At 33.8% G+C, this 26,734-nt stretch overlaps 4 protein-coding genes across 7 annotated transcripts; 1 reads left to right on the forward strand and 3 right to left on the reverse strand.

Moving 5' to 3' along the window:
- Positions 600-6,299, reverse strand: LOC105168271 (probable BOI-related E3 ubiquitin-protein ligase 2). 4 transcript variants are annotated; one of them, XM_020696237.1, is made up of 6 exons: positions 5,811-6,299; positions 5,594-5,645; positions 5,396-5,444; positions 3,766-3,896; positions 1,461-1,822; positions 600-1,204 (listed from the first exon to the last, which is right to left on the reverse strand). In XM_020696237.1, exons 4-6 carry the CDS (start codon positions 3,866-3,868, stop codon positions 671-673), a joined length of 999 nt encoding a protein of 332 aa, XP_020551896.1. In that variant the 5' UTR covers positions 3,869-3,896; positions 5,396-5,444; positions 5,594-5,645; positions 5,811-6,299; the 3' UTR covers positions 600-670. The 4 variants fall into 4 exon arrangements, with proteins under 4 accessions (XP_020551896.1, XP_020551895.1, XP_011086587.1 ...); XM_020696236.1 differs by having other exon boundaries at positions 5,396-5,494; XM_011088285.2 differs by lacking the exon at positions 5,396-5,444.
- Positions 15,976-17,487, forward strand: LOC105168272. Its single transcript, XM_011088288.2, has 4 exons — positions 15,976-16,186; positions 16,346-16,451; positions 16,650-16,727; positions 17,158-17,487. Exons 1-4 carry the CDS (start codon positions 16,109-16,111, stop codon positions 17,208-17,210), a joined length of 315 nt encoding a protein of 104 aa, XP_011086590.1. The 5' UTR covers positions 15,976-16,108; the 3' UTR covers positions 17,211-17,487.
- Positions 17,632-20,012, reverse strand: LOC105168655 (axial regulator YABBY 4). The gene is made up of 7 exons (XM_011088788.2): positions 19,873-20,012; positions 19,643-19,783; positions 19,353-19,485; positions 19,208-19,256; positions 19,038-19,113; positions 18,812-18,928; positions 17,632-17,945 (listed from the first exon to the last, which is right to left on the reverse strand). The coding sequence occupies exons 1-7, from the start codon at positions 19,951-19,953 to the stop codon at positions 17,871-17,873; spliced, it is 672 nt and encodes a 223-aa protein (XP_011087090.1). The 5' UTR covers positions 19,954-20,012; the 3' UTR covers positions 17,632-17,870.
- LOC105168656 lies at positions 21,957-26,639 on the reverse strand. The gene is made up of 7 exons (XM_011088789.2): positions 26,534-26,639; positions 25,216-25,714; positions 24,231-24,427; positions 23,742-23,921; positions 23,463-23,511; positions 22,533-22,795; positions 21,957-22,361 (listed from the first exon to the last, which is right to left on the reverse strand). The coding sequence occupies exons 2-7, from the start codon at positions 25,538-25,540 to the stop codon at positions 21,957-21,959; spliced, it is 1,419 nt and encodes a 472-aa protein (XP_011087091.1). The 5' UTR covers positions 25,541-25,714; positions 26,534-26,639.

Here is a 26,734-nt window from a genome sequence, read left to right on the forward strand (position 1 = left end):
GTGAATAATTCAAGAAAACAGGAAAAAAAATATTACACTTTATCAAAAACTTCCAAAACTTAGCTTGTTGATACGATTTAGACATCATGTTTTAGGCTTTCAGACGAAAATGTGCCGAATGGTGAATTGCAATCACCGTGTGTACACGTCGTATCTTGTTCTCGAGAAAGAAAGAGTAAATTAATGACGAATCTTTAGAAATTATGAACTAAGATTCAGGGGACAACACGAGTCTCGTTGGTACATGAGCATGTGAGTCGATTCGATTGAGGATCCACTCAAACTTTAAGTTTCATAAAGCGGAGTTTGAGTGAAATTATATATATTCGAAAGATGAGGAGCCGACCCGTGAGTTTGTTTTAATTTTTTAGTTTCTTCATAATTGTCATTATTATAATTCTATTGACGATTAATATTATTAACGAAAATAAAAATATTCAATAATCACGTAATATAATAAATATGAGTATATTTTATGTGTCATATATACAGTCATCCACTGCTTTCTTGAATCATGCAAACACATCAACACGTGAAGAACTTAAAGAACAAGAGAGAAACGGAAAACATGAATGCTCAAGGAACCAGCACAGATTCAATAACTAAGCAGAACCATAACTTGGGTAATTGATTGTGAATAATCATTTGTATAAGTTAATTTGATCTGTCTTCACGATAGATACACCTCAAAACTAGCAGTAGCTATCATCTGGCAAACAGGACAAACACTCACAAAACCTTCACACTCTTTACACAAACAGAGGTGTCTACAGGGCATTAATAGGATTGATACCTGCTTTTCTTTGCAGGATTTACACATCATATCTTTCTTCACTGAAGCAGATCTTCCAGACCCACCTGCAACGCCCAGGTAGTTGTTCGGATCGATGCAAGATGCAGCGTCATCGACGTTGCTCTCTCCAAGCCCTTCTTTTCCTCGGTTAGAATTTTGCATTGCTTGCTGGAGATTGGTTTTCAGAATGTTAATAACTGATTCGTTGCACTTGGCCATATAGCACCAATTTTGGGCTTCGTTTGTTACTTGCTTCACGCTCTCGACGAGTTCTTTGTTTTTGCGGGTTACGGTCTGCAACTCAAGATCCTTCTCATGCAACTTCCGGACAACCCCTTTCTCAAGAGCAGTCAGTAAAGAAGCCATATGTCTCTGCCGTATGTCTCTCACCCCTTTCATCATAGTTTCTTCCTGTTCAGATTCACTAAAAAATTAGCTTGAAGCATTTGAGCGCTGCAGCATGGCATACTTTGCCACAGATAGCACATGATGATTGAAAGTTAATGGGGGTGAGTGCTAACTTCCTATTGTCAACAAATATACCGGGATGATTAACATATGGAGTCACAAACTTGCATTGCCAAAGTTCCCGACAGTTCAAGTTGTATGCATCTGCTTCTTCACATGACAAAACCAATTCCCCAGAAAAGTAAATGGTAAGAAGTACCTGAGATTTAATAAACTGATCCAGTTCTTGTTTCTGCTGATCAAGTTCTCTTCTGGTGTCATTGCTCAGAGAAGAAAAAACTGATGATGCATCTTTCAGGCTTCCACTTGCAGAAGTAATAGAGGAGTTACGTTCATCCTCGTCATAAGAGAGCCTTAAACCAGTCGACACAGGATTCTGGTTCAAAATGCTGACTTTTCTGTCAGCTTCATCAGGAAAAGTCCTATTATTTAAGGAGATCTGAAGCTTCTGCTGCCTCGTAATAGCTTCATCATCCCCGACACATTTATTTGGAAGGAGAAATGGAGTGCCATGATTATTTCCAATATAATTTACAGGATTGACATGAAATTCTGCAGGTACTGCAAAAGAGATTGAGCATAACATATTAAAAGACACTCATTATAATAGAGGCGCCAGAAGAAAAAAAGAGCTGCCCATTTGATAGTTATCCGAGCTCCCAGCAGTATAACTATCAAGTTTAAAAATCATCAGAACTTCAATGGTGTCAAGTATTAAATCACATAACAAAGATTTCATTCTATAATTAATTCTAACAACAATCAGTGCAGACAGATAACATGAGATTTAATTCAAAAATGGCGTTTTCAAGCTACAATATTGTTCAGAGAAAAGAAACAGTTGATACTCAAAATTAGCATTACTTCTATTAGGTTAAATACTTATTCCATCCTACCAAAAAAAGTAAGAGTTCTCCAGCGGATCTCATCTGGTATACATATATTTAACATTCAGTTGTTTGAGACTTGTCCAATAAAATAAATCTGTATAAAGAAAAAAGCCATACCAAAATAAGAACATTAAAAACTGTAATTTCCTGTAATAATTCTACTTAATATCCATGTAAATTTGTCAGGACCACCGTCCATTCTTCTAAACTCAAAATAAAGCAGCATGCAACTAGAAACATAAATCAAGAAACTCCCAAGTATTCTGTCCACTGTTTTTGTTAAATGCACAATATTACAAGTAATACTACCTTAATTCACATTATGTGGGATGAGGGAAAGTGCAAGAGCATCAAAATCTCAAAGTACTTCAGAGTGAGAAGGATAAGAGTGTTTACTATAAATAAATAAAAATTAATAGAATCCTAGTATGTTTTAATAATTGCCGCATGCCAAATTATATTTTGGTATTGTATAATCTAACAAGCCTAGATCACAATCATAATTCTTCCAGAGGTGGGCCTTACAAATGGTTCAGTGAACCTCTGCAAACTCGTCATGTTTTTCGAAACTCTAGAATTTCTCATTGCCACAACCAACAGATTCGTTTACTATGCCCCATCTTTTTTCACTTTCTGAACATCAACATATCACCACCATCAATAACAGAGTTTTTCACATGATTTATTTATGAAATGACAGCCATGAGTGAAGAACTTTATTTAGTTTTTGAAGTCTGACTGATAGTGTTTTTAGAAATTATAAATATTTAGGAGCAAAGTTCTCGCTCTTAAGTCACTAGAGCAAGATCAGTGTGCCTAGAGTAAAGGATTAAGCAATCCAGGTATTACCCTCTTAAGATTGATGGCATGAATAATTCCAGTTAACTACACTGCCATCTATATAAAACTGGAATTATTTTACCCCATGGCTACTGCAGAATGAGATCCATACGACATAGTCTAATCATCTTTCAGCATGTCGAAGCGTGTGATCCCTTGGAGGCAACCCACACTAGAATAGGATGACTTGGTGTATACATTAAACATCAGTGAACACCGGTACATTTATGGAAAATTGGCTTAAAATGATTACAGCAATTCTCTTTTCTTGTTTCCCAATCCTTCTATTTTTGTCTTTCCCGTTGACTCATTCTCCATCTGCTTACATGTGGGGGGCAAGTATTTCTGTTGGTAGTTCAAGATCAACGAGGATCACTTTATAATAACATTAATCATTCCTACAGTAAACAGATAAAGGACTTACGAGAAAATGGTATTGCATGGACCTTCCAGTAAAACTGAAGGAAAGACAAGTAGCGTTAAAGGTTAGGTGACTCTACAAGAATATATTATGTTCATTTTAACAGTTGTTGTGGAAGTACGACTAACCAGAAATTCAACCTAGTAACTTAACTGAACATAACATAAAAGCCAACTTGCCAAGTGCTATTGCAATAGCATACAAGTTTGGGTGGATTTTCCATGATAGCATTCATTGACTTAGATGGTATAAATCATATAATGGTAACTCAAATCATGCATAATGCTACTGCAGGTACTCAATTATCGCGTGTGAGATACTTTAAAATATGATAAGTAGCTAACAGAACTCACAGTTGCTGCATGGTTGTAGCTGGTTTGACATATCTGCAGGATACAGGAAATGATTGTCGAGAAGAGGCGGGGCTGCAGTGTTGCTGTTATTACCTCTGAACATTTTGGTAACTGGAACCAGAGATGTACTTCTGAAGAAGGAAGACAGCCATAAACCAGAATCCACCAGCAAACTTTTGATTTAGTTTTGCAACCATATAATAAAATGGTGAAATTAATACAATGTGACCACTGAATTGGACCAAAAAGCCCATTATGCCAGCCCTTAAGATAATTGCATAAAAGTCAAGGCATCAAACCTCAACATTCCAGCTCTTTGTTTTTGTAAAATAAGATGCCAGAATGGGGCTAAAACACATTAAAAAAGCACATCTATTTTATGTTTGATGAAGAAAAAGATGAGTGGACATACCTGTGCTCTTTTTGGGACTATCGGCAGATACCCCTGTTCACATTTTGTTTCATTATTCCATTCATATGTTTTTAGTTCATTTCTTCTCTAACATTGCATCTCTTCTGATTCTTCCATAAAATTTTTATTTTATATTTGGCAGTTATTATCATGTTTTATGTTCTTTTTGGCATCACCAATCTCACTCGCATTGTGTGAGATCATTGATGAGCAGGAAATTTTAGGAAAGTGATTAAAACTACTGATTTGAAGGATTGAACGGAAATGCTCTTAGAGTTACTAAGGATTGACAGAAACACTCTTAGACTTGTCCAACATTTTATACGCATAGAATGCAATGGGTTCACCCGTCATTGCAATAATGAGCTCAGTATCAAATGATGTTTTCTACACATTTTTTAGCTATGGGTTAATGACATTTGTTTAGCAACAAAGTCTTTACTTGCACAAATAATAACGACAAAAGCTCATTAACTTCTTTGGCAGCACGTGACTTCAGGATCGCTATTTATAGTTAGTTGGTTATGTCATAATCGGCATTGATAGATGGAAACTGCCGTGCCCTTATGCATACAGGGAATGATGGAACGAGCAACAGCATCAAGTACAAATATTGTCCTCAACGATAGGACAAGGAAAGTTACGCAATCCAGTGATTTGGAAACCTCTCATTTCCCAACACTTAATACTTTGCCTTTATAATACAATAAATTATGATTCCAGTGCCGACCCTGCTAATTTGAGCAAAAATTGTGGTTTCCTGGGAAATACAAGATATCTTCCACCCTAATTCTGGCTTCATGCAGGAAGCACAAGGAACACAAGTTCCCTCCAATCTGGAACTTATTTTCTGACGTATCCAACTTGCAATTTTTTCATAGTTTAGAAAACTAATGCAAAATATGATGGGGAGGTGAGCAGAAACATTAAAGAAGTTCATACAGTTATGCAAGAACAAAATCAAAATCATAAATTTATGATTAATCTGAGTCTGAGATATCCTCTTTATCCAGTACCAACTAAAACCATCAAAACTGAGTTGAAGCAAAAAAAGAAGTAACTCATTTTAGTGCAAATACAATAGCAAAAGAAAGCAGCGGTGAATTAGTCCGGAGGGTAAAGAGCAAAGAAATGACGGAATCATAGAAAAGGAAAAGAAAATGAACACAAGAAACAGAACCAAAGTTGTAACAGTAAAGATTGATGAGCAGAACATACGGTATACAAGATGCAATTCGAATCTCCACGACTTATAGATTCACCAATTCTTCATGATATATGGTTTCAACAAAGAAACACCATGATCAGATCTAATATCTAAAAATTTACAGACAACAAAACGGGAAACATAACATAAAACTCAGATTAAAATGACTAAGAAGCCGCATTAAAATAAAAGGAAACAAAGAAACTTACCTCGACAATCTCTATTCCTCGTTAAATCCAATCAAGTAAATCCCTCTTGATCCTGCAGTTCACAATCCACATCCAACCGATCAAACTTCTAATCCACAAAAGAAACAAATGAAAACTACCAATACAACTCAGGCACACCAATAATCATACTAACTGGCTTCTAAAACAAGCCAAAACACCTTTTCTTTCACAAATACAAAAACAAAAACAATCATACCTTAAAAGGGTCATCAAGAAAAGTCTGATCACACCATCAGACACAGGTATTTGCAAGAAAAAGTGCAATCCTGATCATTGATAAGTGAGAAATGGCTTCTGGGTTTTCTTCAAAATGGCGATATCAATCAAAGACAGATACCATACAACCCAAGTGGGATCGGTCAGAGCAATAATGATAGTGAGTCAGGGTTTGGTTGGAAGGTAGATGATGGAGGCGTTTGTTACAACAAATTAAAAGCACACAAAACAGAGCAAAAAGGAATCAAACAGAAGAAGCGGAAGAAGAAGAAAACGTTGGCAAGCGAGAGCTCAGTCAGGCCCACATGAGATACACACACTCGCTCCTAGAATAGAGAGAGAGAGAGAGAGAGAGAAAGTGCAGCAGATTTCTGGAAACACGCTCCTCTGTTCAATATTCAATACTCATTCATCAAAGTCCAATCCATGATTCTCTCCCCATCCATCCAACCCCTTTTTTTCTATTTTCCTTCTTCTGCCTTTTTCCCACCTATAACTTCATTTTCAATTTTTATTTGCTTGCCTGAAATTACTTTAATACCCTTCACTATATTTTCCTTTTTCTTGGGTTTTTTTCCATCTTTCCTTTCCCTTTTCTTTTTCTTTTTTCAATTTAATTGTGTATTTATTGCTAGTTAATGGTGAACGATCTTTTATCATACTTCAACATCACACACCACTGCCACACCAACACAAGTACGGTCTTCATCCGCACTTTCATCAAATTTTAATTTAATTATAAATTCTAATTTTAAAAAAAACACGTGTTGTGTTAGTCATACATTGATAATACCCTAATACATGATATTAAAATGAAAATCCTTACACGACTTGGCAAAATTATACTCTTTGTCCCATCGGATAAGGAGTTTAACACTTTTCTGGATTTTTTAAAATAATTTCAAAATTAAAAAAATTCGACACATTTAGTTCCACAAATCCCGTAAAACAGATGATTAAACGTGCCGAGTTTCTCAATTTTAAGAACCATTTTGAAAGTTTCATAGAGCATAGAATTAAGTGTATTTAATATTTCCAATTTCATAATCATTTTTAAAATTTCATAAAATTATTAAAAATATTGAAGCATCTATTCCATAAAAAAAAAAAAAAAAGTTTCCACATATTATGAGATTTTTCTTGCAAGCGTAATGTTTTGATTATTGTATTTTTTTTGGTGTAATTTATATATGTAATCACGAGATTATTATCGCAATTATGTTCTGTATTTTGCTTAATCAAGGCATTCTTTTTTTCAATTATTTTAATTAGTGGAGTTTTATTGGGATATTCTTATCTGTAAGACTTTATATTGGTCAAAAATTTGTAAATTAATCATAAATGTCTAGCTGATTTTGTGCACCATGTCTAATTTCATCACTCTTATTGCATTACCAATTTGATTTATACTATCTAAATATCATCTAATTACTATATATACCTGCACTAGAAAGATTATAACATTTCGCTAGAATTAATTGTCATGGTTAATAATAAATAGTCGTAGCAAATAATTATTGACTACAGCCACGCAACCGTTGTTGGCTGTGGTTTTCGTGAAGATGGCTAAAACATTTGGCCATGGCAAATGTTTTGACCATGGCTCTTAGTCGTGGCAAATAATTTTTTCATTGTGGAAAAGTTAATTTTTTGCATCATATTTATTTAACCATTGTTAATATTAGTCATTTACCATGATTTTTAGCTATAGCTATTAATATTATAACCAATAGTAATTTTTTTTCTAGTGTGGTATTATTGGAATAAATGGTAAGTTACCAATAATTAATAATTCTATATAATTTAATAAATTTTGGTATATTTTATTCAAGAGTCTTACCTCTTTTGCTGTACGGTTTATTAATTAACATGCCATGTTCATGCATGTCTAATTGATTCATATCAACCTAAATTTCCAATCATGCAACATGTTCTTATTTTTTTTCTTAAAATAATCATTAGTGAGATGGACAAATTAAATTTTTTGAGACAAATAATAAATAAATATTTCTTGATATATATATAGTTCGGATATTATTAATTTGTCTAAGTTCGTGCAGGTGAATAAGATGTAACGCGTGGTATGTGCAAAAAATTGGACAGGCATAGTTTCACCCTACGGTTGTATAGTTCATTATAAAATAATTAATTATAAGAGAATTGATTTGAAAATAATCAATTTTAAAAAAATTAATTATGACCTTTGGATTTATAATTTCATAATTGATTATATAAATACATATTGTTGCTCAATTTTGAAATTCAATTTATTCTTCAGGTTAATGCAGGAGTTTTAAAATTTTATTTAATGGGCATAACGGGTAATTAAATTAAAATTAACTGCAAATAATTAGGATTAAAAGCAGACACCTCCCCAACGTTTGGGTTATTTTGCACTTTGCTCCCTGATTATTTTTTTATAAGTCACCTTCTATTTTTTTATTTTTGAAGCACTTAGCTTTTTTTTTTTTTTTTAAATTTCAGACAAATCTAATTGGAATATTCTATTACGTGGGATGCATGCACCTTGAGAAGAGTTATGGGCTGAATAAAATTGTAATTTTCATACATCAATTTTAGAAAAATAAACCTTAAAACCTGTTGCTGCCCACCTCCTTCACATTTCCAACCACCGCCCACCTCCTCCAACAGCTGCACCATGCACCGTCCACCTCCTTCGCCTCCCTCCCTTCTCCAAATTAAGTTCCTCTGCCACAGCCACCAACTAATTTGAAAGCAAGAAAAGAAAAATAAAGGGTTGAAAAACAATTCAAGAATGGTGGGAGATGGAGAATCGTTGGATTCAGAGTGGGGGTTTGAAATTGCAGAAATGGTGAAGGTGGTTGGAGATGTTTGATGAAGGTAGTTGGCAATGGCAGTAGTTGTGAAGGAGAGCGGCGGCAGTGAAAAGGGGCATGCATCCCACACTATGGAATATTTCAATTAGATATCTTGAAATGGGAAAAATGTTAAGTGCTACAAAGATAAAAGAAGTTTAAGGTTGGTGGGCAAAGTGCAAGATGACCCAAACGTTGGGAGGATGTCTGGTTTTAACCCAATGGATTAATAGCTTCAAACTCTAGCTTTTATTAAAATGTTAACTCCTATTTCCATTTGGGAAAAAGCCGCAAACAATTAGATGTATGTTGCGTTCCATTATTTACTAGCGTTTACTTCACCTAAAAATTGGATACTGTGACCGAAATTACTATAGTGTCATTGTATGGGGGTATCCCCATTTCCAAATTTTTTGAACTGAAAATGATTTCTTCATCGAGTACTCCAACGAGAATTACCTCTCTACAATCATAAATTTCCTAAGAGGGGGATGCTGCTCTAATCAGCACTTTTCGTGCTCGGGCCAAGCCTCCTCCAGCTGGTCCACCTGTTACAACTAGGGAGGTTTTCTTTTCCTTTCTCTTTTTTCCTAGAACTTTCTACTTCTTTGAACCCCACATTAAGCCTTGTGGGGGGAGGGGGGTTGTTTGATTTCAACTTTTTTGGGGTTGTCTTTAATTTTTCTTGGCCACTGTACAATTTCTTGTTATTCTACCACTGTCAAAATTTCAGTTCTTGGTGTCTTTGAGGGGGTCTATCTTGCAAAATTGCTAGGGGGCATGTGTCTTTGCCTTTCTATTAGTCCTCTCCGAGAGTATTTTCTTTCTCCATCCCGGACCTTTCATTTGCTGCTTGCGACTGCTTTAGGTCTCATGGCTTCTTCAATGCATATATATTAAAATTTATTTATTTATTACAATTTATTAAATATATGAATAAATTATAAAATATAAATAAATTTAAAAAAATTAAAAAATTAGGAATGGTTCTAGTAATGGTGAATAAATGTTACAAATCTAAATAAATGACCGTTCCAAATACCATTACTAAAACAGTTCTAAATGCGTGTTTCTAAACTGAATTGACCATTCCAAATACCATTGCTAAAACCATTTCAAATAAGTGTTCCTTAATAGTGGTTGACCATTCCTAATACCATTGCTATTTCAGTTTTAAGTACGTGTTCCAAACTTAGAAAGACCATTCCTAATACCATTACTAAAACAGTTTTATATATGTGTTCTTAAATAGAACTGACTATTCCTAAAATCGTTCCAATTAAAAAAATAATTTTTTTATAAATTCAATATTAGGAATGATTTTTATAGAGTGTTACAGTTCCTAAAATTTTGTAACGCTATTTTACGGACGAATTTTCAACCGCTCCAAATAAGTTTGTTGTCCTACAAACAGTTCCAAAGACAACAAAAACCGTTCCTAACCCCGCTCCAAATCCTACCTTTTTTTATAGTGGTTTCTTTTCCTTTTCTCTTTTGAGTATTTATATGATTATATCAACATGCAATAAATCAAGTAATACATCAGTACAATCAATACATTAATATAATTAAAAATAATGAAATAAATTATAATAAATTTACATAAAGTAAGTGAGATATACGTTTGTTCACTGGACTAAACGTCATGTATGGTTCGCGTTTTCCGTTCAACAGTCAGCTTAATGCATTAATTAGTTGAAGTTGATGATTATACAAATTAAAATTTTAGGTGTCGTCGGCAGCGAAGCATCAATTTGTTTGTGCACTACGCAAAGTGAACATCAATTGTATTGGGTCAGAGTTGTGTTATATAATCAATGATGTTTTAATTTAATGATTAAAATTAAAATTTTATTATATATAATTGAATTTAAAATTCATGAGTTTGAATTTTACTAAATATGTGAATGTTTGTTTCACTTACTATTAGTTTATCAAAGAGATTTTTGTCTCTTTTGCTTTTATTATACTGTAAATTTATCAATGGAAATAACAATATTTACCCAATTGCTATGACTTGTGTTGAAATAGAAAAATATGATTCTTGAAAATGGTTTCTGAATCTTTTGTTAAGGGATATAGGTGAATGCACATGCCCACATCCTTCAAGTTTGCGGTTTTCAATACCACTTCAAATTACATAATCCATTCTACATGAAAATACGATTCACAGGCATCTACCTAACCATTCTGACCCTACACATACATTTACCCATACAGAATTCTCTAATTATTTTTTATTGTTCCCAATAGAACTCTAGGTTTTTTTTTTTACTTTTTCCTTCAAAAATCACTCATCTAATAGTGACAATGGTATCACTACCTCTTGTTTTTCTTTTATTAAGATGAACAAGAGGCCAACAAAGGAGAATTTTACAAGAAATTCGAATTCACAAACCCTAATTTTTACTTCGTCTTCCCAATCAATAGATTCATAAGGCTAAAACTACTAAACTTGTGCAAATAATGGAGAATTTTGAAAGATTTAACCAAAAATTGCAAGCCCTAACCTGTCGGTGTCATCTTTTTCCTCTCTTCTTTCAACTTCTGTTCGCGGCGTCTGAAGAAAGAAAACAAAGCTCCCCCCCCTTTTTTTACTGCGATAATAAGTAATAAGGGCAAAACAGGGAATTAAGGAAAAAATTAACTCCGTTAGATGGCAGAGATGAAATTGGGCAAGTGAGAAACATTTATAATTATAGGGGGTTTTTTTTGCATATAAAAATAATATGGGAGTTTTTTGCCGAGTTTTCATAACATAGGGGAGTTTTATGCAATTTTCCCAAAATTTTATGGCTTTAGTTTCTTTGTTAACTGATATTTTTTAAATAAATTAATTCTTGGTAAAATTAAATCAATCAATTAGACTTTTCGTTGATAATTAAATAATTTTAGAATTTGATCGGAATTGAACATTGAGGTCAAATATAAATTATAATAGAAAATAGATAATAGATATGTTCAATTAAAAATTATTCTACTTTTGAAAATACACGTTGAACTAGAATAAAGATGATCATATTGAAAATTATGAATTTCAAGATAATATTGATACATGTATATAAAGTCAATTAATATATTTTTAAAAAAAACTATTACAGTTTTAAAAATACGCGTTGAGTTAAAATAAAGACGATGATATTGAAAATTATAAATTTTTAAAAAAATAATATTGATACATTTATATAATTTGCAAAATTGACATCATTATTTCTGGACTTGCATGTGAACTATCCTCCATTTCTCATTATTAGACTCGCTTCCAACTGCTTCTTGCAAGAAAATAAGGTGTGTAATTATGGTTAGGGTGGTGACGCGGCGTGATCAGTGCTAATCCTTTATGTCTAATCCAACCTTAATCACTTCCAATTAAATTTTAATTTGATCTTTCAAAGTGTTGTTTCCAATCTTGGAGCACAACATGGGAAAGGATTAGGAGATAGGGATCAGATTAGTTAACCCATCAATCTGATAATTAGTACCTCGGAAAAAAGAATATAATATAGGAAAAGTCCAATAAAATCGAGCTTTCGAAAAAACCATGTGGGTCCCACATGGGACGACCCAGCGATTTGGACTTTAAAATTTGTTCTTAGAGAACTTGAATTTAAATCTTGAATTTTAGCTTGAGTAAGTTTCTTAGATTTTTAAGTATTGTATGACGTAATTGATCGTTTTTATTGGGAAAAAAAATGAAGAAAAATCATATTCTTCTAAATGCCTTTTATCTTTTAATTTGATAAATTTAACTTTACACAAGCTAATTAGGAGGGCCACTTAATTCTTTTTTTTGTTTTTAATGGTATGCAACTTACTGCATTATTCATTACATTCAAATTTAAAATAGATTAAATATATCATCGAAAATAGACATACATCCACATTTACTGAAATTTAAACTCAAATATTCTGATTGTAAGATCTCAACATTATTAATCAAGCAAAGCCTCGTTGCATAAGGGCCCACTTGATCTTGGATAACAGATCAGCCCCATAATTAGGCGCCCTGATTTGGCATGCCAAAATGCTATACTGAATATCTTGCCGAATTAGTAGGTCTGATTCAATAATTATCGATCTTCTTTTTGATATTTTAACGGTATTCGATATCTGAAATTTTTCATTAAAAATATAACAAAAACTTGAATTTTAAATACTAAAATAGTATAAAAATTATTAATATACAAAAATATGTATCTAAGAAACCACAACTGAACAAAGTATCAAATTTTTTAAGAAAATCCAAATTGAAATTTTCAATTCAAACTTTTTGTTTGAATTTGTAGTGGGAAGGTCCCCAAGATATTGGACCAAATGCTAAGGTAAGTGGAAAATTGGTGGACGGTGCAAAAGGCCTAAGATATGCCACATTAATTGTGATGAGGTCTGAATTAATTAATCAATCTATTAGTGGGTAATAATGAATTCTTTTGATCAATTGTAGTTGACTATTGTTTATTATTTTTCAAAGAGAAATTAGAATTTTTTATTTACGTAACATATATTTTTTTTATTTTTAATTTCATTAATTACGATATTAATACTTTTAGTCCTATAAGGTACCGAACTATAACTCGAAATCGATAACTAATAGAACAAAAATAAGAAGAGTCTAGTTATAGAAGGAAAAATATTATTTTCTCTTTTTTAAATAAGAACTAATGTGAAATGAGTGCTATATCGTCTCTTTTAACACTACAAAAAATGAGAAGATTAAAAAAATTAAACAATAATTTTTAATGTTTTATATTGTGCTAATTATATATATATTTAGTGGAAAAAAATTTTATTTTGTGATTTTCATAATTTAAATAGTGATAATTATTTTATAAAAAAAATATTATTAGAAAGAATTCGTGACAGAAAATTGTGTATAAAATTATCACTAAAGCCATTTAGTGACACATGTGTAGGGATGACCTAGTGACAATATTATTTCCGATTGTCACTATATTTGTGTTGTAGATAGAATTTCATTATATACGTGTCGTTGATTATCCATATACAGTGCTAACTGTATAGGTGTGTGCGTGAGTGGAGATGAATGTACATATATAATTCAATTGATAATTCTATACAGTGTTTATTTACATAAATTTGAAAACATGGTTTAGGGCTGTGCAGCCACCAAAGGGCGGCGCCGCCGCCGCCGCCGCCGGAGTTTCAATTGCTATAGAATTTATGGCGGAGTTGGGAGATGAGCGGCCTCGATCGGGCCTAGCATTAGCTTTGTTTGGACATCGTTATCAAATTAGGCAGCACAATAATTGTCTTCTCTGGGAAATTTATTCCACTGATTAAATGAATTAACCAACCTTATGTTATATATATCCAACAGGACCAATACCATTAATTCTGCATTTATGTTCCTCCTCTACCTTAACTCGCACATTAATTAGATACACTACAGATTACAAAAAAAATTTAATAAAAGAATTTTATTTAGTCATAATAATTAAAAATAATTAGTTTGTTAAATTTGTAATTAGCAGGAATTAGTGACATAATATTGTGTATTAATTAAGTTGTCACTAGAAATAACTAGTGATAATTTAGTGACAATAAATAATTAGTTTGTTAAATTTGGTGACATCAATTTATGTATTTGTTTATATATGTATTGTGATTTATGATATTGTTCGGTACTGTGTTATTTTGGTTGATTATATTTTAATTAATTTTGGTTGATTTTGATATTTTTCAGCATGATTTTGAGATGTTTTTAAATATATCTTTTATTTTACAATTAGTATAATAATATTCAATTAGAAAAATAACTTACTTGTGTGTTAGGTGGAATACTGAGGCTTCCAATTCTTTCTTGCAAGGTCACAGTTTCAATTGTGATGGTAGCAAAAACTTTTTTTTTTTTTCCTTTTATTTTACAAATCCATTAAAACTAATGGATAGATAAGAGAAGGGACCAAAATTGATTGAATTTATAAATTTGAGGGACTAAATCTGATGAAAAAAAATATGAGAAACCAAAATTAAATAAATGGCATAATTGAGGGACCAAAAATAATATGTACATAAATATTAGAACTGAAAGTAGACTAATTAATAAACAAAAGTCCTTAAAAAACTCAAGTTCATAACCTTAAATTATTCCTAGCTAGGGACACATAATTTTAGTAAAAAAATTGATCATATTTCGAATCACCCTTCTATAATTGCGTCTATACTTACAACTATGATACATTTTCTACGGGAAAAATGCGATTTACCCCTATATTATGATAAATGAGTAAAAAAACTTTTGTAAAAAAATTAGCAAATAAAAATAAGAGGGGGTAATTTGCTTCATTTTTCAAAATACAGAAGGTGATTTGCTAATTTATTTTCATAGGATTTTTTCCCCTCATTTCATATATCACAGGGGTAAATTGCATTTAACCGCATTTTCTACTATATATATATACTTTGCTAACACACTAACGTGTGATTGATAAATAATTCTATTAAGTCTTGATATTTCTATCAGAAATATAATAAAATTAAAGCTTGAAATTAAAATTACAAATCTTTTAAATTATGAAATGTAACGTGGTGAGTCCAAAAACAATGCATGAAATCAAAATCACATGGAAGTTAAATTGTAGGAGACAAAATGCAATTTTTCTCCAAATTACCAAACCCCTTCAAGAACTCACAAAGTGGAAATTCAAATTCGGACTCAATTTGGTTGAACCTAAATGAATTATATGGTGCAATACACTTAAAATATAATTAGTATACAGTTCAAAAAAAGTGACTAATCACATAACAAGTATGATATATTTGCTCTGTAATTAGTTTAGTCGACTAACTTGCTCTGAGTAAGAATTCTCACAAATCGGAATGGGTGGAGGGGGAAGGGGGGACCAATGGGCAAATAACACATTGATGTGATGAATTGAAGAAAGTGGGACCAAAAACTGAAACAATAATTAGAACAACGTAAATAGGATGCAGAGAAAACAAATGCAATGCTAAAAAGTAGTGTTTCTTGATGATCCTATCATCTATATGTATATATCATTTAGTGGCCTTTGGTGGGCATAAGGACTGGCTAAGACTCAAGATGGAGTCATCATCAACAACTAATCTTTCACACACACACACACACACTTCTCTCTCTCTCTCTCTCATGTGCAGAAATGAAATGCTCTTATCTGATATGAGATGAGGTGAATCTCTTGTTTTGGATTTCTTGTGCTTTTTTGGCCCTTCACTCAGATATTCTGGATAACAATACCCCTACCCCCCACCCCCACCCCCACCCCATGAGCAAATTTATGCTTCTTGCTTGGTTATTATAAGAAAGGCTTCAAAATATCTTCACTTCTACCTCACTTGCTTTGTTTTCTTCCTCAAGTACTCTGGGGTTTTAATTCTTTCGTGTTGATTATAATATATACTACTCATTCTTGATTCTTGTCCATTTCTACCGTAACCATCGATGGATATGCATCGTCGTAACGTGGTCGTGCACCCCTTCCCTTGTTTGCATTGCCACCCTCACACCTACATTAGAATGGTATATTTATATATATACATATATATATATAGTCTTTTTCATTCCATGAAGAAGTCATGCACATTTTTTATATATACAGCGAAAAGGAGAAATATATATATGTAAGAAAATGTGATGATCATTATTATTTTGTGTTAACATTAATTTGATCGATTACAGGTTCAGAATCTTATAGAGAGGTGCTTGTTGCTTCACATGGACAGAGATCAATGCGTGAAGGCCTTGGCTGAGCATGCTCGAATTCGACCTCTCGTCACTCTCACAGGTATGCCGATCGATCTTTCCTAGTTTTCATCTCATGCACGACCAGGAACGTATGTAAGAAAATGAGGTTTCACAACAAACATTTTCGTATAAATCGAGACTGAAGATTAATTGTTTTAATTTGTACTTAATTGTCGAGGTGGATCTTTGTCTCCTTCTTATTGCTTTATTGATCAGCGGAGAGTTGCTTATTTTGCAGTGTGGAAAGAGCTGCTGAAAGAGAACGAAGATTTCTTTCGATCATACTTCCGATCTCTATCTCCAAGACCATACATACGTACGTTATTAATCAAATCCTTAATTTATCTGTTTATGTTTATGTTTGGTAAGGACTTTTTTTCTGCCCAGTGTCAAAAGATTTTCTCAGACAGCACATAAGAATACCGGTCACACTCTTATGTTACTTAGAAAATGAATTTTTTTTTACTCTAAACCAAATTTATGTACGCACTAGACCTAATTGTCACGTGATTGGTGGTTCTGTTTAATCTGTATACCAATCACACCAATAACCACTATAATATATTTATCGTGTGATTAGCTTTAATTATTACTGAATGATTCCAAGTAGAATTTTCCCCCCAAAATACATATATAGACCTTTTCAGCAAGAAAAGTATATATCCATCACTTGTTGTCGTTTGCTCCATTTTCTTAACTGTCTGATTGTAGACTTAATACTTTTATGTACTTTTTGTAAATTCCAGATCGATATGTTCAAAGGGCACCAAAATTTGGGAGAAGAAGCCACTGGAAATAAACGACAAGAAGAAAGAAATGATCTCATATATACATATATATATGTGTACATGGACATAGATATTGCCAATGAACAATATATATGGGGGATATATATATATATATAGCAATTCGTAACTAGGGTTTTTATTTAGCAAGAAAACGGACAACATATGTATTGGATTGTAGTAGGTTTCCCTTCCTTGTCTACATATTTTTTTTTTCTTTAATGTTGTGTTAGAAGATTCGCAAACAAATTAAGTGAGTTATCAAAAGTTAGTAAATGTTCAATTCCTGTATATTAATTCCGATGCCCCGTACATAATTAGGTGAACCATATATATAGTTATATCATTAATTTGCAAAAAAATAAATAGTTTTTTTGTCTATAAACATTAACAGCACATTGTGCGCCCGCGTACACACATATACATATATATATATCGCTGTAGGTAGGTACTAGCAAGAAATTAATTCAGACAAGGATAGAATAGCTATATGTACACATGGAATATGGTAGTATTGATGAGAGTAGGTAATAAATATAAGTTATAATTTTGACCTGCTTAATTAAGTTGTTTCGAACAAACAAAAACACGCACATGTCTTAATTAAACCCTCATCGCAGCCCTAGCTTACTTTCTTCACTTCTCGTACGTTGACCGAGAATCGGCCCGTTGCACTAGAAATGTGGTTTCCTGCAAATACATTGCTTCAATGCCTTTGTGTCATGGAAGCCATTGCCAAAACAATGCACCTGCAGGCATGGAGTGCAGCAAAAATCAGTGAAGTTACATTTCAGCAGCACAAACTTGACCTCAACATGCTAAAATTAAATGAATGAATTCGAATTACATGATCATATTTAGGAATTATGTATTGACATTTTGTGGTTGAAGTTGCTATACAATATGGTATCCAAAGTGTAGTCAATACTATGAAAATGACATCTATGGGTATATATACACAAATAAATTCAGATGTATCAGCGTAATTTTCCCTATTAAATATTTGGTTTAAAATGAAATTTTCTTCATTTTGTATGTTAGTGTTAGCATTCTTAATAGCACTATTACACTTTTAGTCTCGTAAGATAAGAAAATTTCAGAACATTTAGTCCTATTCTTTACGGTTTTTTTTTTTAAAAATGGTCTTAAAATTAGGAAAATTTAACACATTTGGTCCATTGCTTTATGGAATTTTCAAAATGATTCTAAAATTTAAAAAGTTCGACACATTTATTCTCTGTTATGGGATTTATGGGACCAAATGAGTCGAGTTTTCAAAATTTAATATTGGGACCATCTTGAAAGTTCCACAAAGCATAGAGTCATGCATCAAATTATATTTCTTAATTTTGGTATCAATTTAAAAATCCCTAATGCAGAAGATTAAAAAAATTTAAACCCAATTTATGAAACTAAAAGTGTAATTTCGCTGACAAGAATATATTCGCAACGCATGCAAGCAAATTAAACTAGGATCTCTCTATGATCAAAAACTTGGAATATAAGATGGTTGAAGGAAAAGCAGCTTCAATGCCACCCCCCATCACATTCCATTTCTATTACAAGCTTTTGCAATAAAACAGCAAAGAAACCTAATCGGATATTCAATTAGTACCTCGTTACAGACAACATCCTCTGTCGACTGCTTCACCATAGCCAGGTTTCTGTCTGGTTCGCCGGCATAGCCATGAACTTCTCCATCTCTGTACTGACTCTGTGGGCAATGTGCCCACTACACGGATTTTAACATGCAAAGGGAGTCAGAATTTCCTCAAATTAAGGTTCTGTTTGGAGGCATTTATGAATTCTTATGGTTATCAGAGTTTTAATTAAAGACTTACATTTTTAGCAGCAGCACTGAAAGCTTGCTTGTGAGTCATGTTGGGATACTCAATCTTCAGCCTCTTGATTTCTTCCCTGACATATTGTAATTTTTTGCAGTTATTGTGATTACAGACTCAAAATCCTAAGTCAATTTACTCAGACAGTGCTGATAATCAAAGTTTTGTACTTGATGAAGTGATTGTAGGCAGACGGGGCACGTTGTTTCTTCTCCGGAGCTGTACAATATTCCATCCTTGTAATTAGATCACAAGAATTCCAACAATTGTAAACAAAAACGACTACCGTCTTGCTAGAATAACGACATCTCTTACGTTTATGGATAACTTGGTTAGAATCTTCGTCAACTTCTTCATCTGACGAGAAAGAGAGTGGAGGAAAACATCCAATTGCCGCCTTCTTGTCAGCAAGCACTTCCTCAGAGCAAACCTCCCGTTTTGGTTGTACCTAAACGATGATCAGTATGTAAGATAAACAGTAGCAAAAGTTAACGTTAGATATGTACGTATATGCTTAATGTAAGATTTTTTAGGTCCGAATTCATTTTACACCAGAAATTAACCAATCAAGAATGGGGAACTAATGAAACATAATAAGATTTCACCGTGTGTTCCTGGTGGCTAAGCGACGAAAAGAGATGCAACGGGACTAGACGGGCCGTCATCATGTTGACAGAGAGGATTCTGGTGCAGTGGCCACATTTCACTGTCACCACCATGGATAAGCTGCTGCATGGAACACTAACCTGCAGGTCGAAACATTCGCAGTTTAATCAACCAAGAAATGAAATTTTTTCTTTGATTAAGATCATAGATGAAGCGAATGTTTGATTACGAGCAAGATGGTACTGCAAAATCCACATTTGACATAGCAAATTTGGTCCTGGAGATCAAGCAAATTGTCCAAAGTCGACATACTTAAAGGGAGAAAAGAGCAGGCAAGGAGTGTAGGAATTAAGAGCAAAGTGAAATGAAACTCAACCAATCTAACAAGAAATTTATAGAGAGGGACATGCAGGTATCACTGCAAAACAAACCATTAACTCTATTTCCATTGATATTTTTCGTGGGAAGTTGCAATTTCATCAGTGCTGTATGTATGAATTTATTTTAGCAATTTTGTCCAATAATTTAAAAAATTTTATACGTTGTAGATAAAAGTGATCGAAATTCACTAAAATAGCAAGAAAAATACCATTTTTATTGTTAACGTGTGAAATCTTTAACTACAAAACAAACTTCCCAAAATGAATTCATACACACCCCAATACTTACAAGACTCCGTATTTTTATGTCATAAAGACAAAGATTTGACCCATGTTTTCAACTGGTCTCATGCATTCAAGTCAATCACCTGTCTAAGTATTGACAACCGATGGTTACATGGGAATTTCAGATCCAAGAACGGAAGAAAGAGAAGAAAGTCTACAAGTCTTCCAGGGACACCTATAAATGAAGAGATACCTATTTGTTTCAACTGTAGTTTTCTCCGAATTTAAGCTCCCCACCTGTTTGTGCCTGCATGCAGACAGCCATCTCAATCTGTTTAATTTCTTTACTGCTTTTGAGGGTGTGTGTGAGTTTCTAGAACAAGGAAAGTTCTGCCATCTTCAAATGTTGTCTTTCCTGAAACAAAGAAATAATAATTGATTTCTGAGAAGTAGTGCTTCAGTTTCCCATTTCCTCTGCTAATACTTTGGTATCTTGTCATCGATCCTGGCCTTTTCTTTGCATTTCTTTATGATCCCACGTGCATTCAACCTCAGGAATCTGTCAACCAATTTACTGTAAGGAAATTCAAGTATGAAAAGATATATCAGCTCAAAATTTCATTTTTAATTGTATCATTTTTCTTTGCTGAAATTAAGGTTTTCAAAACTTACCAGGGAAACTACAATTTTGGTTCAGGTAAGTATGGGAGTGGCATTTCGTCCTATACGAGTCTAAATTTGATAATTTTATCTTATAATTTTAAAAAATTCGTACATTGAGAACAAAAATGGTCATAATTTGCTAAACTGGCCGAAAGGTGTATGCCGTGACATATACTAATCAACTTAATTGGGTACACTTTTTGAAGATTTGAGCAAATTTTGGCCAATTTTGTTTGAAATGTGCAAAAAATTTATATTAAAAAATAAAATTATCAAAATAAATTCGTATTATGGCTAAAATTATCACTCTCATACTTATTAATTTTTTTAATTTTTGTGGACTAGAGGTAGATTTTCTTAGAAATTAAATAATCAAGTTTTAAGTGTTAATGTTTTACATTGAATTTTTTAGTTATTTGTTCATTTTCTTTCTTCAAATCTACTTAGTGTGTACATAAATATTACAAATTCAAGTAAAAATATTGTTTAAAATAAGTATAAATGCGATGTAAATATACATCTATATAGTATGTTAACACATGATTTAAGAATAGAGAAAGAACATGCAACTATGAAAATTTACTTAGTCATACAAAATTATGCGATAACTATGTTTCAATGGAACCATGTGCATGGAACTACCACTGTAAATAAACCATGTACCTTTTTGTTAGATATGCTGTCATATTCCATTCACATGAGATTTTAATATTTCTAGCTATGATGGCAAAAATTATTCAACCTGGCTAGCCATCTAAATCGAACTTCAATCTCATGACAAAGTCACGACTTTGACAGAAATATCCAAACAGCTACGTAGCTCGAACAGCCTGTAGGTTCGTAAACCAGCCTTATCTTGCGGTCAGGAGGCGGACTCATTTCATGCACGTAATCTGGCACCAGCTTCGGCTTGTCAAGTATCATCAGGTTCTTGCGAACCAACCTTTAGTTCGTACTGTACAATCTGCGCATCTGGCTGCTAATGATGCAGCTTTCTGACTATCCTAAAATAATCAGCTTGTAATGCTAAGATCCCGTCTGGTTCTCATGAAGCAATGGTAGTTTGTTCTTCTAAAGCAGCAGTACCCTCAACATGTCGATCATCTGTATCTTGTCCTTGTAATGCTGCTTCAGCTAGCACTTTTAAGTTGAGATCGGTTTCTGGTTGTGAAGCCACTACCTTTTCTGCTTTTGATGAAGCCTCTGGCTCGGCTACACCACCCTCAGCCTGTTCTTGTCGAGCGACATCAACTGCTACCAGAAGTGCATCATTATTTTGGAGCAAGACAGCATTTTCTTCTAATGCTTGTTCCTGCGCTCTTGCAACATGGACGTGTGCCCGTAGAGCTGCTTCCTGTTGTCGTAAAGCAGCATTGTGTGCTCGTAAAGCCGCCACTTCCCTTCTCACTCGCCATATTCGGAACCTAAGCCACCATATGTGTATATACATCTTGCATAACATCGTTGTGTAAGGAAGGACAACCAAAATGATGGAAGCAAAATCAATCCATAGTCTGATCTTGGTGATTTCTAACCTTGGATGCCCTGAAAATTGGCACGTTAGGTTATATTTTCAGACGAAATTTTAGATTAAGTAATTTATCAAAAAAAAAAAAATGACTTGGGTTAGGTTAGATCCATGTGCTTGTTCCTGCGCTCTTGCAACATGGACGTGTGCCCGTAGAGCTGCTTCCTGTTGTCGTAAAGCAGCATTGTGTGCTCGTAAAGCCGCCACTTCCCTTCTCACTCGCCATATTCGGAACCTAAGCCACCATATGTGTATATACATCTTGCATAACATCGTTGTGTAAGGAAGGACAACCAAAATGATGGAAGCAAAATCAATCCATAGTCTGATCTTGGTGATTTCTAACCTTGGATGCCCTGAAAATTGGCACGTTAGGTTATATTTTCAGACGAAATTTTAGATTAAGTAATTTATCAAAAAAAAAAAAATGACTTGGGTTAGGTTCAGACAGATCCATGTTTCTACGATTTTCATGTTTCCCTTACAATGAGTTCAAAGAGAATTTTTACACGGTTATCAACTAGAGATTATCATGTTATACCAATATAAAGATGAAGTTCGGTCTTATCAACACAGTGATGGTTGTTCTTGCCACATTACAACTAACAAAAATATTGTTACCTGAAAAGTCATAAACCACAACTTTTAGGAAAATCTCTACGACTAAATCTACTTAGTCCCCATGGATGTTGTTAGCCCTCTTTGCTAAAAGATATATCAAGCACTGTCCTTACTAATGTTCTGCTAGGAGACACAGGTATACCTTTTTCTTTTGAACCATTCAACACAACATGTAAGACAATTAGGAGATGACCATTGCATATAGGCATGCCCTGCTGTGTGATATTGCAATTTAAACTTCTACCAAAATAACTGTTCATGGTCATGATAAAATTAATATCAAGGAAAAGAAGGAAGAAATGTGAAGAAATCATCTTTGTCTCTTTCCGTCAGCTCAATTTGTTAAAATGAAAAAAAAAGGGGGGGGAGGGGTGCGGGGGTTGAGGTTAAGTGCAGAAGTACCTGGTGGAAGAATGCTATGATATAAGTGCAAGAGAAGACTCAGAGTACACTGCCATAAGAAAGATACAAGTCAATTAGCTGCAGAAGAGTTCAAGTAATGTCGACCCACTGCAAAACATAGTATCGAACTTCTTCTAATCGATGTGTTTAAGTTAAGCAGTTTCAAAAGATATAACTCATAAATTCAAGATGGAAATATTTACAAGTCAACTTCAGACTCCTAGTAAATTCAATAGTACGATTTCAAAGAGGAATTTTAGTTAGTTAAGATGAACTTACTGCTACCAAGCGTACTCTCTGAAAGTTGAGCCTAATTCTCTCTGGATGTCTTATCAGATCAACCATCACTCTCTTCATAAAACCTGGTGCACTAATAACTACCATGATCAGTGCTTGCAAAAGATTCCAGATGTACACATGCAAAAAGGGCCCATGCTTCCAAAGATAAAAGTTGAGTATCTGCAGAGAAAGGAAGAGGAAAGGAGTTGGCATAGTTGAAACAATCTCACAACAAAATGCACGGAGAAGCTTCAAAAGTGCCGAGTCATTGTCAATATTTCACTTGTCATGTGAAGCACTAGGCACTAATCTCCTAATCCGTAAAATGGGCAATAATATAGCAGTACTCTCAATCAACCCAAGCATACAAGAGATCAAAAGATAATAAACAATAATGTAAAGGAAAAGGGTAATAGAGTTGAAAGAGTTGCTAGTTGAACGCTAGGTTTTACAAAATGCGTTCATCAGGGAACGAATAGCACAATGTACCAGGAAACAGCCTTCCATTCCTTTAACATAGAAGCGGTTGTACTGCTCAATGTTTTTTAGGACCACAACAACTTCATCTTCTGTCTTATGGACTGCTGATACTTCAGGTGCCAGCTTACTAATTGCACTGCTGCAGAAGGGGCATCTGCATCTTTGAGGTCTTGACCGATATTCCCATAATTGCAAGATACAACTGCCTGGACATTTTAAGCGAGCAATCATAAAGTTGTGTACGCATACTGCTGATGGGATTCTATATATTGGATGCCATATAATCAACATAACTAAAGAAGTTAACAGTAAAAGAAATAAACACAAGAACAGTTCCAAGGATAATCCATGCATGTGTGGTAGATAAATATGGATGCACTAAGATTAAAAGATCTCCTTTAACTTTTTGATGGCAAAATAGAATAAAAGTAAATGAATCCACAAAATGCAATAGGTATATTTATAAGGCTTCAAATAATTGTCCAGACCCAGAAAAGATAAAATATGTAAACCTCATCAAGAACCTTTTCCAACATTGTTACCAACTGACAAGGCACTAAATGTATTCTATGAAGAGGCTAACTCCAAAGTTCTTTGCTATCTATTTTCTATCTTCTCTAAAATGAAGAAGCTGTTTTACACTTTTCTACCTCCTTTCTTCAAAACAAGGGATGCAGCCAATTGAGATTCAAAACATAGATTTGATGAGACTCTTGAAAAACCTGTCTCATCTCATTCATTTACGTCATTCTCGAATCCTGAAAGAATAGAGAATTTTTATCTACTAACATGTACTTTTACCGCTAAAACCGGAAAATCTTTGAGTGCAATATCTTAAAACATTCAATGTACTATATAGTACCCCGTAAAGGGAACATGTGAAACAAAGAACCCAAACCCATTCGTGTTAATTTAGTATTGACTTCCATGCCAAAACGAAATTAATATCCAACCATTCACACAAGAAAACACAAAAGTGGAAAAAGGAAGCTACCGCAAAACCAGTGGCCACAGTTTGCCTTGCAAGGTACTCTAAACTCCCCAAAACATATTGGACAGCAGTCATCTTCTGGTGGTTTCTCCCTATTGTATCCTGTCTCCTTCTTCTCTTCTCTACTGGTATTATTCTCTTTTCCACGAGTATTATTCTCTTGTCCACAACTGTTGATGCCTTCATGCATCTCCGTTTGATCCCCAACCTCATCTCTTTGTTTATCTCCTATCTTATTATTAGAAGCGAACATTTTTCCACCTCCATTTCTCTTGTCCAATGCATTACCAGGGACTGCCACTTCCGTTTTCATTGCCTGGTAATTCATCTTATTATTAACAACACTGGTTTAGAATTCCCAGAATTTAACTCCCCTCTATCACTCGATTTCCATTTTAATCGCAAAGGTGAGGTTTCTTAAATCCCCACTCAATTACATTGCCACATTTCACCTTTCTCACCCCAGTTGTCCTCCTGTCTTCCCACATCTTCATGCAAACGACTGCATAAAGCGACATGATTAATCCGGAGAATATCGGTAGGCAAGAGAGAAAGAAGATAAGTATACAGAGAACAGATAGAGATTAACATTCCTAAAAACATGTTGAGGGTTGGAATCACCAACAAATACATTATCTCAGGAAATTAGCTTGGATTGCTTATAATCGCGCACACCATTTTTGCTGCTCAAGACCGAACACGTGCTGTGTCCAGAAAACACATTCAACCCTCCCAAAGGAGACAAAATTCAGAAACTTTATTGCAAATTCAAGAAATTTTTTTAACATAAACCCCAGTTGGGGGGAAAAAAGTTTTTCCATTTTCGAGAGCAATAATTCATCTTTGCATGGGAAACATAACACACCCGTTCAAGCAGAATTCAAATCCAGAAAAACTAAGCACAAAAAAATGCACTGTTCCAACAGAACAGTTAAGATAGACGATTTCCCAAGAACCTGAAGCAGGAATATGCGTCGCCATCACTCATACCAAAAACCCAAAATTTATTCCTCGAAAGAATCGAACAATAAATCAACAATCTTCAGAAAGGACCAATCTTTCAAACATTACGAAACACCCCAGTTATCCAGATCGAAAATCCATCTCATAAAATCAAAATTCCCCCACCCCTCCAAAACCCATTAAATGGGATAAATTACCCTTCACAGAATCCCAGATACTTACACAAACACATCAAAACTCCAATTGAAAAAAGCGTTGGAGTGCCAAAAGGCAAGCGAGGAAGTGAATATCGGAATTGATAGCACGTACAAAGTGAGAATGGGAAAGAAGGTACATCAAAAACAGGGTAGAGTACAACATTTGATTTCACAGAAGCTGAACGAGCGGGAAAATAGCTGCTATGGTTCACAACCTCCAAATTGCCCCAACTTTACTCTTAGAATGTCCGGTACTCTAGCTACCCGCAAATTCCAACCTGAAAATGCCATTCTTTTGCTTATTTATTTTATCTAAATTACACTTTGCACCCTCAAAAGTGTTGCATAATTCGTATTCACTA

The sequence above is a fragment of the Sesamum indicum genome, linkage group LG8 (genome assembly GCF_000512975.1).
Source record: "Sesamum indicum cultivar Zhongzhi No. 13 linkage group LG8, S_indicum_v1.0, whole genome shotgun sequence".
NCBI lineage: Eukaryota > Viridiplantae > Streptophyta > Magnoliopsida > Lamiales > Pedaliaceae > Sesamum > Sesamum indicum.

What these genes read in the sequence shown, in the direction of transcription:
- LOC105168656 (XM_011088789.2), bottom strand. Translation starts at nt 25,540, where the DNA reads ATGAATTACCAGGCAATGAAAACGGAAGTGGCAGTCCCTGGTAATGCA. An exon ending in AGAGAGTACGCTTGGTAGCA is followed by an intron (nt 23,512 to 23,741) that starts GTAAGTTCATCT and finishes TTCTTATGGCAG; the next exon opens with TGTACTCTGAGTCTTCTCTT. An exon ending in ATGGATCTAACCTAACCCAA is followed by an intron (nt 22,362 to 22,532) that starts GTCATTTTTTTT and finishes ATGTTATGCAAG; the next exon opens with ATGTATATACACATATGGTG.
- LOC105168272 (XM_011088288.2), top strand. Translation starts at nt 16,109, where the DNA reads ATGGATATGCATCGTCGTAACGTGGTCGTGCACCCCTTCCCTTGTTTG. An exon ending in CTCACACCTACATTAGAATG is followed by an intron (nt 16,187 to 16,345) that starts GTATATTTATAT and finishes GATCGATTACAG; the next exon opens with GTTCAGAATCTTATAGAGAG. An exon ending in ACCTCTCGTCACTCTCACAG is followed by an intron (nt 16,452 to 16,649) that starts GTATGCCGATCG and finishes CTTATTTTGCAG; the next exon opens with TGTGGAAAGAGCTGCTGAAA.
- LOC105168655 (XM_011088788.2), bottom strand. Translation starts at nt 19,953, where the DNA reads ATGTCGACTTTGGACAATTTGCTTGATCTCCAGGACCAAATTTGCTAT. An exon ending in TAACCAAGTTATCCATAAAC is followed by an intron (nt 19,257 to 19,352) that starts GTAAGAGATGTC and finishes AATATTGTACAG; the next exon opens with CTCCGGAGAAGAAACAACGT. An exon ending in TCAGTGCTGCTGCTAAAAAT is followed by an intron (nt 18,929 to 19,037) that starts GTAAGTCTTTAA and finishes AAATCCGTGTAG; the next exon opens with TGGGCACATTGCCCACAGAG.
- LOC105168271 (XM_011088285.2), bottom strand. Translation starts at nt 3,868, where the DNA reads ATGTTCAGAGGTAATAACAGCAACACTGCAGCCCCGCCTCTTCTCGAC. An exon ending in GCTACAACCATGCAGCAACT is followed by an intron (nt 1,823 to 3,765) that starts GTGAGTTCTGTT and finishes TCTCTTTTGCAG; the next exon opens with TACCTGCAGAATTTCATGTC. An exon ending in ATCAGTTTATTAAATCTCAG is followed by an intron (nt 1,205 to 1,460) that starts GTACTTCTTACC and finishes GAATCTGAACAG; the next exon opens with GAAGAAACTATGATGAAAGG.